The sequence below is a fragment of the Vicia villosa genome, linkage group LG1, assembly GCF_029867415.1.
Source record: "Vicia villosa cultivar HV-30 ecotype Madison, WI linkage group LG1, Vvil1.0, whole genome shotgun sequence".
In the NCBI taxonomy this organism is placed as follows: Eukaryota; Viridiplantae; Streptophyta; class Magnoliopsida; order Fabales; family Fabaceae; genus Vicia; species Vicia villosa.
Window position 1 is genome coordinate 429,226 of NC_081180.1, and position 17,217 is coordinate 446,442.

Here is a 17,217-nt window from a genome sequence, read left to right on the forward strand (position 1 = left end):
TTTTTAATTTATCCGACTTTATTATTTAACCGTTTTTACTTAGCTTTTTATTTCACATTTTCTTCACAGTCTAATTAACAATCTTTTTTTGTTTTTGTTTTTGTTGTAACAGGAAAGGGCGACGCTAAAAATGGTGAACCACGCGCGAAATATTTTTGATCTGTTTAAACCAGAGGCGCAGTGGCTTAATGATGTGGTGATTGCTTCCGGGCTCGGTGGGTTGTGCATGACTGGGTATACCACTATCAGCCACGGCATGCAGGGGGCTTTCGTGGAGCAGTGGCATCGGGACACGTCTTCTTTCCACTTACCGGTTGAGGAGTTGACGATCACATTACACGATGTTCATTGTCTGCTCCACTTGCCGATCAGAGGGAGACTACTGTACCCATACATGGCAGAGTTTGAGTGCAGGACGACGAGTGGGGCCCATATCCGGCTCTCCAGCTTGAAAGAGCTGTATGAGAACCACCTGGTGGCGGCGGCCGAGTCCGAGCAGGCGGAGGACGAGCTTTTTACGGAGTATCACCGTGCCTGCGCTCTGCGGTGCTGGTTCATGTTTTTGGTAGGCAATGCACTCTTTGTGGACAAGAGTGCAACATACGTCGACATGACTTATCTCCGCTACTTCATGGACCTGACTACCATTCACCAGTGGAACTGGGGGTCAGCTATTCTGGTATACCTATACCAGAAGCTGAATGAAGCCTCCAACTGGAGGATCGGGCAGTTGAGTGGATCTGCCACACTCTTAACGGTACGTTTCCTTTTAATTGTTACACATTTATTTATGGTTCATATTTATTTTTAACATATTATTGTATTTGTGTTTCATGGTTGGATCATCTACTACTTCCCCCACATCCACGGCTTCGCCGTTGATTCTGCATACACCGACGACTTGCCTAGGGCCGCCCGATATATTCTCCAAAGGGAGAACAACGCAATGCTACCATATCACGTGTACCTTGACCGCATAGCCCACGATGACATCTGTTGGACGCCGTTCACCGACTACAGTGTTCTTGTCCCGTTCAATTGCATCGCGTTATACTCTGGCTGGTTAGCATGCGGGGCCAACACCATGGTGAGGTATCTGCCTGAGCGGTGGATGAGGCAGTTTGGACGTGTGTAGCTAATACCGATGTCACCCTTTGAGGCTGCTCCTGACACAGTTATCCGAGTGGAGCTCACTGCTATATTTGAGGACTGGGCGCATCATTTGGTCCCGTAGGAGTATGTAGATGTACCTACGAAACCTTCTGCTATATTTTCAAATCAAATACATTTCACTCTAAAACTCAATTTATATAACAAAAATGGAACATCAAATTACAGTAAATTAAAGTAATGCAATTTAAAGACAATAGAAAATAGTACACCAAAAAATACATCGTATAAATCATCGGCCATAATGTCAAATACATAATCAAAGTAACGTACATAAATGAAATCAAAATACATATATAAAAAAAATCACAGGCATCACTACAGTGTGTGTCGGATAACATCCTCCGCATCTCCCCTGTCTCTGGCCCCGCCTATGCGTCCACGTCCTCTACTGGCTACCACGCCTCTACTGTCAAGTGCCCCACCGGTCCTGGCATGATTTCGACGGTACAAAAATGTCCTCTCTACCACCCCCATGATACCATCTAGTACACATCTGTGGTCAAGTCGAATCGATTCAAGCTTTGGCCTGAATCGAATCAAACCTGCTTTGATTCAATTCAAAGAATAAGTTGACTCGAATCAAACACGGACAAGAAATTTTTGATTTTGGCTCTGTCCAGTTTACTCATATTATTTCCTTGAATCGGATCAATGACTTGAATCACGAGGCGAATCAAATATTGCTAGATCTAGACTTTAAGTTCTTAATCGGAATCATTCTCTCATTTGATTCGAATCATAAAAAAATTGCTTGACTCGAACCAAATAAGTATTTTCTCTCATTTTTAGTGCATATCTTTCAACACATAAACAAAATAATAAAAAATATATATATATATATATACGATATTTAATTGTATAGTTTTTCATTCTTTTCATTCATTCGATAAATGAAATGAGTTTCTTAAGCATCAAGCTACATCATTAATAAAATTAGATGATAAACTCTCTTACAATTGATGTCATGACATCCTGGTCTGACGGATGGTGTGGTGCTTGCAAATATTTCAATGCTTAAGTAAATAGCTATCAGAGGTAACCAACTTTTCTAGAGTTAGAAACTGTGTGCCTTGATTTTTTTTTTTAAAATTATTGATGTATAAATATCAATAACTTGTTTATATTAATGCTTAAATATAAATAAATATTACCGTAAGAGATTGAACTTTAAATAAGAAGTGACACTCATTTAATTTAATTAGCACATACCAATCAATTTAGTTACTACATCATGCACTTTGAGTATTAGTAGTGCTATAATTTTGAAGTTGTGATATTTGGTTTGAATGGTTCAAAAGTCTTATTGAAATTTATAAAATAGGTTTCTATTTAGATTTTAGCACGTAAAAACAAATATTATTTCAACGTAAAGACCGGGTTTAGAATGTAGTAAGCATGCTTGAGCAAATTGGGAGGTTCGAATAGTAGTGATCCAAGGTTTGCAAACATATGTTGCCAGGGCCGACCATGGGCCCGGGCAAGCAGGCCCACAGTCCAGGACCTCAAAAAATTAGGGACCTCAAGTTTGGGGGGTGTAGTTAAAAAAAATATAATAATGCAATAATAAAATATATAAAAGCTAGCGTAACTGTTTATCAACGTGTGGCTTGTTAATGTCAATTCTCATTTCAATGCATTTTTTTCTTTTAATATAATATAATACATTGCTGATTCATTCATGTATTTGTTTATGGTTATGCAGATAACTTGATCTATGACAATAAATTATGGATCATTTAGAAATAATAGAGAGGTAAAATCATCATTTTAAAAAGATATAATTTTTGTGACAATTAATATTTTTTAAATCTTAATAATGTTTTTTATATATATAATCAATTAAAATCTATAATAAAATTTTAAATCAAATTTTATTTTCCATGATTATTTATTGTAACCCATATAATTTTATTTTAATTTATTTTAGTGTAAATTTTAGAAATTATTTATATTTATAATTAAATATATAAAATTTGTATCATTTAACTCATTTGTTATCAAAGTTTTATGAAGAAATCAAATTTATTATCACTTACGCTTTGATTTATTATTTTTCTACTCATAGAAATAAACTTCTTACCAATTAAGTAAACTTGCATATTAGGACTACAATATGATTTACGCCTACTCCTGTATTTTCTAGCCATATGATTTAATTTTCTACAATTAAAGCGAGAAAAAATGTCATTTTTATTTCTTTGAGATGTGGATGTTACTTAGAAATTGGAGTAATTAAGAGCAAAGTTAATCACATTTTGATTTCGAATTCTTTAATAATTTGTAGATGATTACTTTTCTGCATTAAAATTCTTTTTATGGTTAGAAACAACCAAGACTATTTTTTATTTTATTTTCAAGATTTTTCTTTATTTTAGAGGAGAATAAAATATTAATTTTTTGATTATGGATCCATTTATCTTTTTTTGCAGAAGTGTGTTAGGAAAACGATCCAGAAAACCGCAAAAAATGGCTTCGCCCGGACTCGAACCGGAGACCTTCAGTGTGTTAGACTGACGTGATAACCAACTACACCACGAAACCATTTGATATTTTGTTCGCGTTTGCATAATAAATATCCTAGTTAACTTAAGTATCCCAAAGATCAGTGCTGTGTTCGTGTTCCTTGAATAAAGTTGCGCCTTCTGTGTGGGGTTTTATTTCAAATTCCGCATTGTATTGTGGGAAGCTCAACCAAAAAATGATGCTCAGAACTCCTCCACCGAACAAGAGGCCTCGTGCCGACGCTGATACAGATGCCGTCGCCGAGGTTAACCACCAGCTCGTCATCTACGAGGATCCACCGGACTCATCTCAGGAACCCTCCGTTTCCGACCACATGCTATGCACCTATCAGTGTCGCCAAATGGTTTCTTTCCCTTTCTCCTTCTCCATCAATTTAACCTTACAATGCATGTTAATACTCTAGGTCTAATCTTACCGCTCCTAATTCCTTATTGCATAGGTCAAATCCGATTTTCTAGATGCCTTAAGTAAAGCTGAAAATCAAGTTCGTGATTATCAATCTCAACTGGAAACACTCAATGATAATTTCAAAAAAGTTGGTAGGTATATGCTTCTTTGTCCAATTACTCTTCATTTCACCACTTACTACTTCTTATGTACCTTTCTTTTTACTGTCAAATTTCACAGATACTGAGAGGAAAAAATTTATGGACCAATTCTTATACACTCAACAGGAACTCGCTGCTGCAAAAGGCCGTGAAAAAGCACTACAGGATCAACTTTTGAAAGAAGTTACTGATTCTCAAGAACGATTGAGAAAACATATACAGTTGAACAGTGAACTCCAGGTGCTGCTAATTTTGAACTGATGCATTTTTTTTAAAGTTCTTGACCTTACTGCTTGTGTTATGTTAATAGCTTGTTATATATTAGTTGAATTATTAGCCTTTTCAAATTTTTTTGTTGAAACTTGTTTTTAGGTTAAGCTCCAAAATGAGACAAACCTTCGCATGAAAGCCGAGTCTAATGCTGCTTTGGCCGAAGAGAAAGCAACATCTTTAGAAGGGAGGTTGGGCCGTCTTTCAGAGAGTATAGAGAGAGATAAAAAGAGAGTTCAGGATGATCATTCACACCTGGAAAGTGACTCAAAGTTTTCTATTTCTAGAATAACTGCAAATGTAAGTTGTCATATTTGTTGTTCATTGTTCAGACTAATGGTCATTTACATCCATGAGTCATTCTTTAAGTTGTATAATTTTCTGGCTGTAGCTTGAACAAATGGAGTGCAGAGCAAAAAATGCGGAGAGAGAAGCAGAGCTGCTAAAAGAGCAACTGGACCATCTTAAGGACCAATTCAACGAGGTTTGCATATCTAATTAGTTGCTTATTGGGGTTTAATTAAGATTGGGCTTTAAACAAAATGCTTCTTCTGCAATGTTAAATTTGATTTGGTGTTAAGCTTCTTATCGTATGGAGAGTTTCCTGGTTGATTTTAATTCTAGTGTACCTGCATTATGTCACTGTCATATTCCCATTTCCAGCGGTTTTATGAACTTATGTTTGCTTTACACCATTATTCCTAGTGTTTGCACCAGAAGATTGAAGTTGAAAAGAAACTAGCAACTTTTCCATCTCAAGAAGGTTCTTCCACTGAGAGTAGTGTTTTGGTTAAGCAATTGCAGCAGGAGCTTCAACACTATGTGAGTCTGCTCTGTCTTTTACCTTGAGTCTCGGGGCCACTTTTTATTTTGACTGTTGTTGTGCGAGGTTGCATGCATTGATGATTTGATGTGCAAACCAATTTCAGCTGTAACTCAAGTGGCATGATCATGCATGGAGAGGAACCAGATTTTTTATTTTATTTTTGATATGCACATTATTGTTTTATTGAATGATCTGGATGTATAAGAAGAGGGTTGGGCAGGCTTGGTTCCTGAATTATGTCTTTTTACTTTCCTAAATCCAATGGAATTTTTATGGATTGGTGCCAAAAGTTATGATTGCTTTTCTTCACATTTCATTGTCTCTTTTTTATTTTTTTGTCTCCACATGGCCTTGGTAATCTGAGTAATGTATCCAGTTAACTTTGAAATTTTAGGAATCTGAAGTAAGGGAAGCAAGAAAGCTAAAATCAAATCATGAGAGCATTGAGCTTTTGAAGGAAAAACTGCTGGAGGAAAAGAGCCGCTGTGAAAGGGCACAATCTGAGTTATCTAAATTACAGGATGTCCAGTCAAATATGAAGAAGTTAGAGGATCAAATATCATCGTGGAGATCGATGATTAAAGACATACCTGGCATCTCGTGTTTTGAGGACATGCCTGCTAAATTTGCAGCTTTACAAAAGTACGTGAATAGCGTGTTGAAGTTCTGTTTGCTTTGCTATTTTAATATATTTGAGCTGTTGAAGGCACTGTCTGGATTAATAGCTCTGGAATATTCTTTTCCGGCTGGTCATTTTATTTATGAGCACTATGAGTTCATATATTTGAGAAATGTCCTACTGGCCTTGTAGTAATAATGCTATTTTTTTTTCTCAGCCAATGTTCCATCTGATGTGACACTACCTTTTCCTTTTATAGGTTTAGAAACGACGCTACTTAAACGCGTCAATAGGGAAAAACTAACTTCTGCTTTTTGCATCCGTTATGTGCATGATATCATCCATTTTTGTTGTTATATGTTTGTATCGCCTACGATCCTTTCATATTGAGATCAGTTTTCTGTCGTTTTTTGAGTTTAGCAAGAATAGAGATATCAATGCTGGTTTACATGGTCAGTAGAAGGCATGTGTTTTTAAATCTTGATATCTTCTATATATGCAGAGAGGCATTTTATAGCACACAGAAGGAGAGTGAAGGCACTAATCGCTTGAAACAACTGGAGGTGGCTTTGGATGCTGCTGAGACTGGCAAACAAAATGCCGAAACTGAGGCTGCGTTGGCCAAAGAGAAAGCGGAAGTATTAAAATCAGAGATTAAACAGATTGAATTAACGGTCAGTGTTTGTTTAGAAGTTAATTATGCAATAATAACAACTGAACACTTGACTTGTTCTTTACTTGGTTTATAATTATATCATTGATTATTCCATTGCCATTTTGAAATCTGAGATTCATTATCTGTTATACTGGATACCAAGACTAGTGTAGGACTTGCATTTAGAGGACTAGTGTAGGACTTGCATTTAGAGGACTTGCATTTAAGGTAGGAAGGAGTTTGACAGTTGCTGAATTTAAGATATATCTCGAAAAGGGTTTAGATGCTAGGAGGAGATAGCTTAAATTTCACGTCTAGAATGCACTTATGTCCTACTCCTATGAAGCACTAGCACGGAGATGACACTGACAAATCAACACTGATAATAATTTGAAAAAATGAATAAATTGAACGTAATCACATGTGTTTGTGTCAGAAACTGACACATGTTAGAGACTAGACACACCTTTGTTAAGAAGTGTTGGGGCTACAGGACTTACGACGTCGGCACATAATTCCAAGGAAAGACCTTGTGACGTTTTGAAATTTCTTCTCTATTGGTCTTTGTCAACTCAGAATGTAACAAGATGTATGTATATTTTCATTGCAACTCACACCAGCAAATATATGAATTACTAAAGCAAACATGTTGAGTGACACACTGATACAAGGTTTCCTTCAGCCTTGGTATTTTAGCTTCTTCTTTAAGTACACAGGCAGCATAAATTGATTGTTTACAAAGAGTTATTCGTTCTATCAGGGCACTTGATGTTATTGGAAAGTATCTTCTATTTAGGGATACTATAATCTATTCAAGAGCTATATATCTATTCTGATTTAGTATCTCCTACATAATGAGATGGGACTCATTAGTAATTTTATAATATTACTATTTTAGTGTTTGTAAACCTTGTAATATAATTGATTTTTGTCGTGGTTATTCCTAAACAATTTTCCCATCTCAAGTGATGCAAACACAGCTTTTGAAACTTAAGCACTTAGATATCAGTTTATGAGTTGGCTGCTTTTGTAAAAAAACTTAAATGTGATAACTTTTCTTGATAAGCATTAGAATCTCCTATTTCCTAATTATTATATGCTTGTTGTTTTAGAGATCTAAAAAAGGGTTTTACCCTATAGACACCTTTTTTGTTGTCATTTTCCCCACTTTCTGCGGTATTGAAGCTTTAGGTTTATGAACTTTTGAAACTATGCATTATATGCTACATGCTAACATGCATGATGTTTCCCTGTTAATGATCGTACAAGACAGCCGTGCTCGACACATAAGTGTGAAAATATTACTTTGATTTAATTGAAAGTTGTGTTAATTCATTTAAACTTCTTTCCAGTTTCTAAAAATCTCAGATTATTTTGTGCAAGTGAAAGTATCACTTTGATTATGTTGTCATGCTTCTGGTGTATTTTTATGAAGTTGGCTTTTATTGGGACAGTAACAGCCTAAAATTTTGGGAAAACTATTTGAGATAACGTTAACTGTTGTTGCATGACTGTGATAGTAGTGATTGTGTAGTAGAGTTATTTTCCGGAATATGTAGTCATTTGTATGCTGTTAATTTCAGTATGTGCTTTCAATCACTTGTTTATTGTCTTGCAGCTTGCAGTTGTTACAGAGGAAAGAAACAAATTAAGAATTCTTGCCAAGTTGAAGAATGGTGAAGCTGGAGATGAATCAAGTAGTGCTAATCCTGTTCAGGTTGTATTTCCATCTGTTTGTCACATTTAACTTATCATGTAATATCTAAATGTTTCTTGCTTGTTTTTTGGCTGATCCATTTAGGAACTTGAATCATCTCTTATGAAGAAAGATGAGTATATTAAAGAGCTAGAAAGCACCTTAAACGAGCTGAGAGTGGTTAATAATCGCCAACATGAGGAAATAAAGATACTCAACGATAAATTGCACAATGAAGCAAGAAGAATAAAGTCACTGGAGAGGGAGAGTGACCGGCTCCGCTCAGAGATATCATTATTAGAGGCAAAGGTGAGTGTTGGGTAAATTTTTGCAGAAACTCAAGGATATTATGTTGCTCTTTCTTTTTATTGCATCTCATTTCATAAACTAAAGTCCTTTCTATTTCTTCATATGTGCGTCTTCAATACCTTTTTGACACATTATTTATGTTTGGTTTACTTTTTAAAAAACTCAGTTTTTATTGCATTGAAGTAGTTTGAGAAATGATATCGAGACACCTTTTTGACACATTATTTATATTTGGTTCACTTTTTTAAAAACTCAGTTTAGTCGCCTCACAAATTGATAACTCTATAAATAAGGACTAACAACCACAAACAATGTGTTTCTAGGATTCCCCTAACGGGTTTCCATAATACATTAATTAAGAATGATGTAAATATTTTACTCATTTACCAACCTAGGGTTCCATTGTTCTTAGCTAGCCGCTTCTGTTGAACTTTTTTTATTTATTTACCAACAGTTCTCTTACAAGTTACAACACACAACAACACTAATACATTGTAGTCTTAGTATGGATATTTTTATAATATTAAGTTGCCTATATTTCTAATGTTTGTATTTTCTGTTCGTTCACCCAAGCTGACCAGTGTTTGGATTTCATTTCAGTTTGATTGTTGACGCATTGTTTTTCCTGGTATAGTTGGGTCATGGAGATTTTTCTTCCGCTAGTACGAAAGTTCTGCGGATGGTAAATACACTTACTGTAGATAACGAAGCCAAACAAACCATAGAAGCTCTGCAAAATGAACTGCAGAAAACAAAAGAGAAATTAAAAGCTGTCGAAGAATTGAAGAGTCAATCAGGTAAGAAACCTTGTTACTAAAATTGATTTTAGGGTCTAAATATTATAATTCAGAAAGAGTCTATAATAGAGGCATCAATAGTTGGCAAGAAAGAGGTGTCTGAAACTTTTGAAAATTTGTAGTGTTAATATAAGAGCTGAATGGAAGAGAATGATGCTCTATAATATCTACTTTTTTTATTGCATTTTTTTCAATTCCTTTTGCAGAATTTATGCCTAAAGAACTTGATTAGAATTCGTTGATGCTGCTATATATGATTATAGATGAAACCATATAAAATGTGATGTGGCACGCAGAACCAAGAAGAAAAAGACAACAGCAAAAATAAATTTTAAATCCCTGGTTAAGATTATTTCATCTTTTTAAACTATTATTAATTAAGATTGACTGATTTTTATTTCTTTATTACTTTTAAATTTTGAAATTTTTGCTTCTTTATCTTGATAAGATTCTGTACAGTAGCAGTTTTGATTTTTATCAATTAACATCTATTTCTTATCAATAACCTTTTAAAAAGGAAGACCTGGATTGACGGAAATAAACAAAAATTATTTTCACAATTTAGAAAAATCTGTGTTAGCCTTGGAGGTGTTCTGTCAAGGTCTGTTGGACAAGTCTGGTTCTCACATTAATTTATTTACATGAAATCAAGAAAATGAAATGCAGTAAACTACCATCCTTAATAAGTGTGGAATTAGGTATTTTTTCTTATAATTGAGTCCAGGGAGAGTATGTGTTAAGGCCTCGAGGCGGTCAGGACTTCTTGTTTTGTTTTATTGACTACTGAATGATAATGTTATCAAATGTATGCCTTTCCTGATCACTTTAAACTGTTTAGGAGAAACTGGAAAGCTGGTAGATAGCTACATATCGGATAAGATATTGAAACTGAAAGAACAAATTGCAACACTAGAGAAGCGAGAAGAGAGGTGAGTATATAAGTTGCTACTTTTGGTATATTATGTGTTTATTGTTATGAAGATGATTTTTGAATAACAGAGATGCTGAAACATAAACAGATACAAGACTGTGTTTGCAGACAGAATTTCAGTTTTCCGGAGAGCATGCTGTGAGATTTTTGGTTACAAGGTTGGCGTTTTCAGATGTTTTTTACCGCAATCTTTTTATTACTATCTTTCAGTATAAGTTAGAAGTGTTTGCACCTAATAGTGTTTTATTTCATTTTTGGAAGACCACACACTTTGCTTTGAAAATACTAACGCATCCTGGTAATAAAGTAATTTGGAATGGGTAAACCACTATGCTGGATTTATTTTTAATCACTCGCTCACTACCTTTTCAAATAATATTGAAGCATGCTTATGTTTGAAGGTGGTTTTTATAACACATAGGTCATTGTTGAGTTTGGAAATTCTACGGATAGAAGTTAAAAAAATAAAATTCACACCAAACTTTTATGTGTAATTCGATATGTATAACCAATGGATTTGAATATCGGGCTTGTCATTTTCTCTCTGAGAAACTGTCTCTTGAGCATTTTCTAATTAAGTTCTTTCCAAACTGGAATAGCTGACAACTGATTGTACAATTGTGTCTTTTTGTTCACACCTGGAATGCTTATTTGGTTGTCAATAACAATATTTGGCAGATTGTGATGGATGAACACCAGCGACCAAATGGAATCCCAGTGACACGATTTACGTTGCAATCAATTTATGCACAAAGTGATGATGAAAAACTTGAATTTGAATATGAATCGGGGAATACCAACATTTTGGTAAGATATTAAAGTTTGTAATGTATTATATTAAAGGGTTAAATATGTTGAATTTTGTAGGGACTAAAAACACCCGTTTTTATCAATGGTAAGGACTAAAAATGGTGTAAAAGTTACTAGGGACTAAAGATCAGGAACCTGGAAAAGAAAAATCAGCAATTACTATCTTTGCTTGTTTTTTGCTTTTCAAAATGACATGAAAAGTTGTTGAATTTTTTTTTGCTTTCATTTTTTTTCATAACAGGTGAATAATTACACATCTCAGCCTGATGTATCTCGTCAGGTAAGGATACCATGATATTTATAATAAATATTTAACATCTTAAACTATTATTTTTCTGATTCCCTGCACAAATATTAATTTTTGTGCGCGTGAGAGAAGAGGCTTTAGCTGCAAAACCTTCCTCGTACACCTCAAAGAAAGAATTCTGATATTTCTTCTATTATTGAAAATATTTGATTAGATATTTAGATACATTTGTAGTGTGTACGAGAGTTTTACTAATGTTTTATGTGTATTAGGATCCAATTATATGCAATATTTGTTATCATCTCTAGAAATATAGATAGACTTTTATACACCAAAAACAGAATACGTGTTTGGAAAGAGAAATGTTACCGTGCATGTTATTGTTACATTGTCAGATATTCATGTTTTTTTTACTGAGTCATACTTGTTATTGTCATTTCAGGTTGATATATTCATTAGGAAAATGAATTCAATTCCTGCTTTTACTGCCAACATAACAGTGGAGTCTTTCAATAGAAGAACATTGTCTTAAATTCAACCAATTTGTCTAGGCAGTTTAAGGATTGATGTTTCTTGACGCAACTATCAGTTATACTGTACTGGACACACTCTTGCGTTCCAACATTGGTGCCTCATAAATGGGTTGGACTTGAAAACTATCTCATTTTTACTTTTGAACATAGTTCGACAATGTGGAATTTTGAGCATACTGAATTTTGTATAAATCGTTGTCACGTCTATAACATCTCGAGTAAAAGAAACATACATCTCTCGCTTGGTTGCTGATAATATTTGGTTTTTGAATTTAGGTGCTTGTTATCCTTTTTGAGCTCAAAATTACAAACATATAAATAAATTTTACACAAGTATTCAATCATATTGTACTTTTTTATTATATTTTATATTACTTTTAAAATACGTTTACATAATATTGGAAAATTCAAAGGGAAAACATATTTGCACTATTGGTGTATAATGTTGGGATATAACTTGTTTCACATGGTAATTGGCTTAAAGAAGAATGGATGAAATTAAAGAGGGATGGAATAAATTAAGAGTAGATTGTTCATTCAAATGATTTTAATGAAACTAAAATTCAAAACTGTCAAGTTGTGACAATTTGTTCGCGTTTCAAAGCACAATCGAATTGCCCCAATAGTTGAATTACATTGTCATTATTCCTTTGATCTAATTTTCTCATCCCCATCAATCCTTGGTTATAATCTCCACAAGGTGTATCTCACTCTTGCAATATTTTCCTTACACGACTCATTTGCTTGATTTCTATATGCTAGTTCCTTACATGACTCATTTGCTAGATCAAATGTTGATTTTTTTATCAACTAACAACTTGATCTTCCACAACATGATGTCTTGCCTTAAGCAATGCTTCTTGCCATATTCAATATGTTTTTATTCTTTTTCTCAACAATGACTTTGTGTTGAGGTGTGTAAAGAGCTATTATCCTTCCTTTTCACATAATTGTATAAATTCAATTGAGGTATATTTACCTCCTCCATCACTTCTCAACCTCTTGACGTCATATTCATTCTATTTTTCAGCTATTCATCTCCGGTATTATGTGAATACTTCACTTTTTTTTTCCACCTTTCGATGTTACATTCGTCCTATTTTCAACTAATAGTTTAAATATCTTGTAATATATATGAATACTTCACTTTCCATCAAGTAATCAACATATACCTGGTAAAAACATAAGATTAATAAATAACAATCATCTTCCATTAACTTTAATTCAAAGGGTTCAGATGCAGGAATAATCTCCAACTTTGACTTCCCTTTTTTTAAAAACTTAATTAAAATTACTAATTTATTCTGAAAAAAATATGAAAAATTATAATAATCTAATTCTAATTTTTTTAAAAATCAAATTATAACATAGGAGTTCAAAAAGTTAAAAACACATAAATAGTGGACAAAAATACATTTAAATTTAAATTTTACTTAATTAGGACACAAAGGACTACAGGCTTAAATATAGGAAGACATTTATTGATTGGTCACATTAAACTGAGACGATATCCCTATAAGTATTGCACACACAATAAAGGACCAAAATAATAATCTGAAACCAGTCTCAATATTTCACTTGAAAACATGCATTGTTTAGTTTGGCATCTAACAGCCACTACAGTGATTGGTTTGAGCATGTTACATACATCATTTAGGATATTTCTTAACCTATTTCTTAACCTATTCTATTCATCATTCTCGATTGTGCCGTCCTTGAGATGAAAATGCTTTTCTCTTTTCTGGAACTCTGTCAAACCTTTCCCACTTCCAGTCACACCAACCTTTCCTTGAGGATCATCAGGAGATTTAAATATACTCTCCCGCTTCCTTCCCGAGAAGAAACCAATCTGGAACAAACCAACCACATTCAATACATTACAAAATTAAATATTTAAATGAAAACAATGTAACCATAACAAACTAATCGGTGGATTGTGAAGATTCTAGAATAAATATTAGAGAAAGAAAATTGAGAAAGGTACCTTCTTTGCTTTTCCTTTGGTTGTCTGGAATTGCTGCCAAGCATTTTGCCGCTTATTTTGTGTGACTTCAAGTTGTTCCATCCGCATCTTAGACTTAAAGGCATGTATTTTCTTCCGTTTCGTAATTTTCTGTAATCATTGAGTTAGCAAACATGTCATTGATGCCATCTTAGAAAACTGGCAGATAAATTTGGATTGAACAAAAACAATTTCAGAATGCCAATACCAATAAAAATGTTTGCAGAAAACAAATACTTCACTAAAAGTAGGCAACAGAACAAGAGATCAAACCAAGGAAAACTAGTTTGCAAAGACAGAAAATTAAAGCACTTAATATATAAAATAAATAAGCTTTTTCATTTTTAGTGAATATTTCAGCAACACTCACCACATCCTCAGGGTCATCGGGCTCTATACGAAGCTTTGCAGGTAGAGTTCGTGACTGAAAATCAACAGACCCAGCTTGCGCAATTTTTCTTTTGATAGCCTGCTTTGTAGCTTCGGCTACGCGCTCCGCTTCTACCAAAGCATCTACAGTACCTTCTTGAATTGGCCTTATATTAGCGGGATCTACCTACAATAAACAACAAACATATGAAATTTACCTTGAAATATTAGAAACTAGAAAAACTATTGAAGAATTTTTTGATAGGGTTAAATACGCTCTTAGTCCAGATAAAATAACCATTTTTCTATGTCTCTGCCTTTTATCAGGTGCCCTCTTTAGGGACTAAAAACACTCTTTTATAAACAGTAGATTAAAAATGGTTAAAAAAATTATAGGAACTAAACTCAAAGATTCCTAATTTAATACTAGGAACTACAACCATATTTAACCCTTTTCAACAACAAAAAGTAATGTTTTAGATTGTGATGACAAGTTAGTGGCTCATTTGTATTGCCTATATTCTGATGATGCAATTTATGAGTGGAGTGTTAAGAATGCATGATGCACCTGCATAGCACAGGGTACAGGCAATAGTTTTCTCAACTAAACAGAAAATTAGAAAACACTTCAATAAACATGATGGCATGCTGACTACTAGATTTAAAACCTGTTACTTGATTTCATACTTATTACCTACATAGTACATAAAGAAAATTTTGTCACGAGTTTGTGTCGTTTGCAAACCAGCTAAATCATGTACTCATGGCTCATGTCATGGAGTATAATATTGAAAAAAGGTAGATACATACATCATTAAAATAACAATTAAGTTGGAAATTCCAAAGATGGATTTCTTTCTTAATACTATCGTTGTTAAATTTAGATCGACTGAAATAGACAAAACTTTCATTAGAACTAAATCCTTCCCCTACTTCTCTAACATCAAAACAATGCAAGTTACCACTAAAATCATGCAATAGTAAATAATTTGGAGTTAAAGTATGCATATGACACATAATGTAATATGACTAGGATTGCAGAATAAATATGAATCAAGTAGTTTTGAAACTATACCTCTTCTTTATTACCCCAACTGTCATAGCTAACATAATAACCATTTGGCGTGTATGCCTCAACTGTGGCATCATACCTGGACATCCACAATACAACAAATTTAACATGAAGAAAACACAGGCAAATAAGATGGAAAATAAAAAACACTGCTATAAAACAACGGGAGATAAACGTAACATACCACTCCCCATCTTCACTATAAACTGCCTGAACTCTGGTGCCAATGGGAAATTTGTCTTGATGATCAAAGTGGCTATCAAGCTCCTAAACGATGGAATAATATAAAGAGTTACTAAAGATCAGTAATCAACTACTGCATTCAAATCATCAAAGATTATTTCAATTGTATCCTCCACAACTTGTACCAGATTGTAATTTCATCAATCATTAAAAGCAAAGAACTAAGCCATTAGGAACAGGCACCATTATGATAGAAGAAAAATACTAGACATTATATTAGATGGTGTAATGTAATCACTGCTAAGTGTATGAAGTACACGTGAAGAATACATAAATGTACAAATAGCCAAATAAATACATGAACCTGACAGTAACCAGTGCAATCGAATATATAAATCATGAAATGAAATACACAAATTGTCAATAAATATGTACCGCTTTATTCTCCTTGGATCTTGATAAACTTGGAGATTCAGCGGCAACGGAAATTTCATTTTGCTTGGCAGTTGCGAGGAGTTCTTCCGTCAAAGCAATCACCTGTGTTGCACAAATTTAGGCCACATTCGAATTCAGTAAAAGAAATACATTTCACATAAACGTTTACATGATAAACCAAATTAATGTCGAAATTCTAACTTAGAATCTCTGAACATCTCATTCATTATCAGGTGAGAGGAAGAAAGCATAGCAGACATCAGGAGACAGACCACACCTGCACAGAACCAAGATAGATAGAAGTGATGTGCATTTTGAAAAGTTTCTCTTTTTATTTTCTTGTTACATATTCATCTAATTTTTCAAACAAAATCCCAGGGTTCGGCAGTTTCAATTATAAAAAGAACTTCTTAAATTAATCAATTAAATTAATAAACATAAAAATAAAAAATTTATTCTATTCCATCTTATCCTATATCACTCCATTCCATCGTCGTGAAGCGCTTACCGATAAATCGATATCTACCTTGAAAGCGAGAGAGTTGTGAATTAAGAATAATAACAGTAAAATTGAAAGAGAGGATAATGAGTTGAATGAATAGAAAACAAGTAAAAGGGAAGAAAGCAAACCTCGCAGAGCTCCCTTTCCATGTCGACATACTCAGAATTGGAGGGTTCGTCATTCAAGAGTTCTCTAACCTAATTCATGATTGATTCATATATAATAATAAAAAATCAGATTTTGAGGAATGAATCGTAGAATTATTATAATTATTATTAAAAAGATAAACCCTAGAAAGAACCTGGTTGAGTTGATCTTTGTAAATGGTGAGGTTGGAGGCCAACTCTTGAATGTTAACTTCATCACCACCGTCTTGCATCTCTCTCTTTCTCTCGATTAACACAGCAAAAAAACCAAACAGATTGAATTGAAAAAACAGCAAGAACAAAAAAGTACACACGCGATCGCTATTATACTTGGGTAGGCCTATCTCACTCTTATTTTCTAGGCCCTTATAAGAGATTTTGTTTCTCACCTCCCAAATTATCCAGGCCACTCCCCCAAAATGGTTGAAAAGACCAAAATATCTAACATAAATCATTTACTACATTTTCTGAAATCTGTATGGATAACTGAAAAAATTTTAAATCTTTGGGCGATACAGAAAATTTCGCGAAAACAAATAACTTTTCAGTAGTATTTTGTATCGGAAATTTC

At 33.8% G+C, this 17,217-nt stretch overlaps 2 protein-coding genes and 1 non-coding gene across 3 annotated transcripts; 1 reads left to right on the forward strand and 2 right to left on the reverse strand.

Moving 5' to 3' along the window:
- Window positions 1-3,640: 3,640 nt before the first annotated feature.
- Window positions 3,641-3,714, reverse strand: TRNAV-AAC (transfer RNA valine (anticodon AAC)). Its single transcript has one exon. It is a non-coding gene; the product is annotated as a tRNA-Val (tRNA).
- A 68-nt stretch (window positions 3,715-3,782) lies between these two features.
- On the forward strand, window positions 3,783-12,223 carry LOC131625995 (mitotic spindle checkpoint protein MAD1). Its single transcript, XM_058896827.1, has 16 exons — window positions 3,783-4,039; window positions 4,136-4,235; window positions 4,324-4,484; window positions 4,617-4,814; window positions 4,906-4,998; window positions 5,220-5,336; window positions 5,735-5,982; window positions 6,462-6,633; window positions 8,233-8,331; window positions 8,416-8,619; window positions 9,254-9,416; window positions 10,255-10,345; window positions 10,436-10,505; window positions 11,026-11,154; window positions 11,399-11,437; window positions 11,847-12,223. Exons 1-16 carry the CDS (start codon window positions 3,872-3,874, stop codon window positions 11,934-11,936), a joined length of 2,142 nt encoding a protein of 713 aa, XP_058752810.1. The 5' UTR covers window positions 3,783-3,871; the 3' UTR covers window positions 11,937-12,223.
- Window positions 12,224-13,348: 1,125 nt separating this feature from the next.
- On the reverse strand, window positions 13,349-16,957 carry LOC131626003 (uncharacterized). Its single transcript, XM_058896832.1, has 8 exons — window positions 16,802-16,957; window positions 16,629-16,697; window positions 15,999-16,100; window positions 15,565-15,647; window positions 15,384-15,459; window positions 14,310-14,495; window positions 13,922-14,050; window positions 13,349-13,786 (listed from the first exon to the last, which is right to left on the reverse strand). The coding sequence occupies exons 1-8, from the start codon at window positions 16,877-16,879 to the stop codon at window positions 13,625-13,627; spliced, it is 885 nt and encodes a 294-aa protein (XP_058752815.1). The 5' UTR covers window positions 16,880-16,957; the 3' UTR covers window positions 13,349-13,624.
- Between the last annotated feature and the right edge of the window lie 260 nt (window positions 16,958-17,217).

Excerpts from the sequence above, each read along its gene's own strand:
- LOC131626003 (XM_058896832.1), bottom strand. The coding sequence starts at position 16,879 with ATGCAAGACGGTGGTGATGAAGTTAACATTCAAGAGTTGGCCTCCAAC. Across the intron at positions 16,698-16,801 it reads ACAAAGATCAACTCAACCAG|GTTAGAGAACTCTTGAATGA; the intron begins GTTCTTTCTAGG and ends ATCATGAATTAG. Across the intron at positions 15,460-15,564 it reads TATAGTGAAGATGGGGAGTG|GTATGATGCCACAGTTGAGG; the intron begins GTATGTTACGTT and ends GTGGATGTCCAG.
- LOC131625995 (XM_058896827.1), top strand. The coding sequence starts at position 3,872 with ATGATGCTCAGAACTCCTCCACCGAACAAGAGGCCTCGTGCCGACGCT. Across the intron at positions 4,236-4,323 it reads TGATAATTTCAAAAAAGTTG|ATACTGAGAGGAAAAAATTT; the intron begins GTAGGTATATGC and ends CAAATTTCACAG. Across the intron at positions 6,634-8,232 it reads TTAAACAGATTGAATTAACG|CTTGCAGTTGTTACAGAGGA; the intron begins GTCAGTGTTTGT and ends ATTGTCTTGCAG.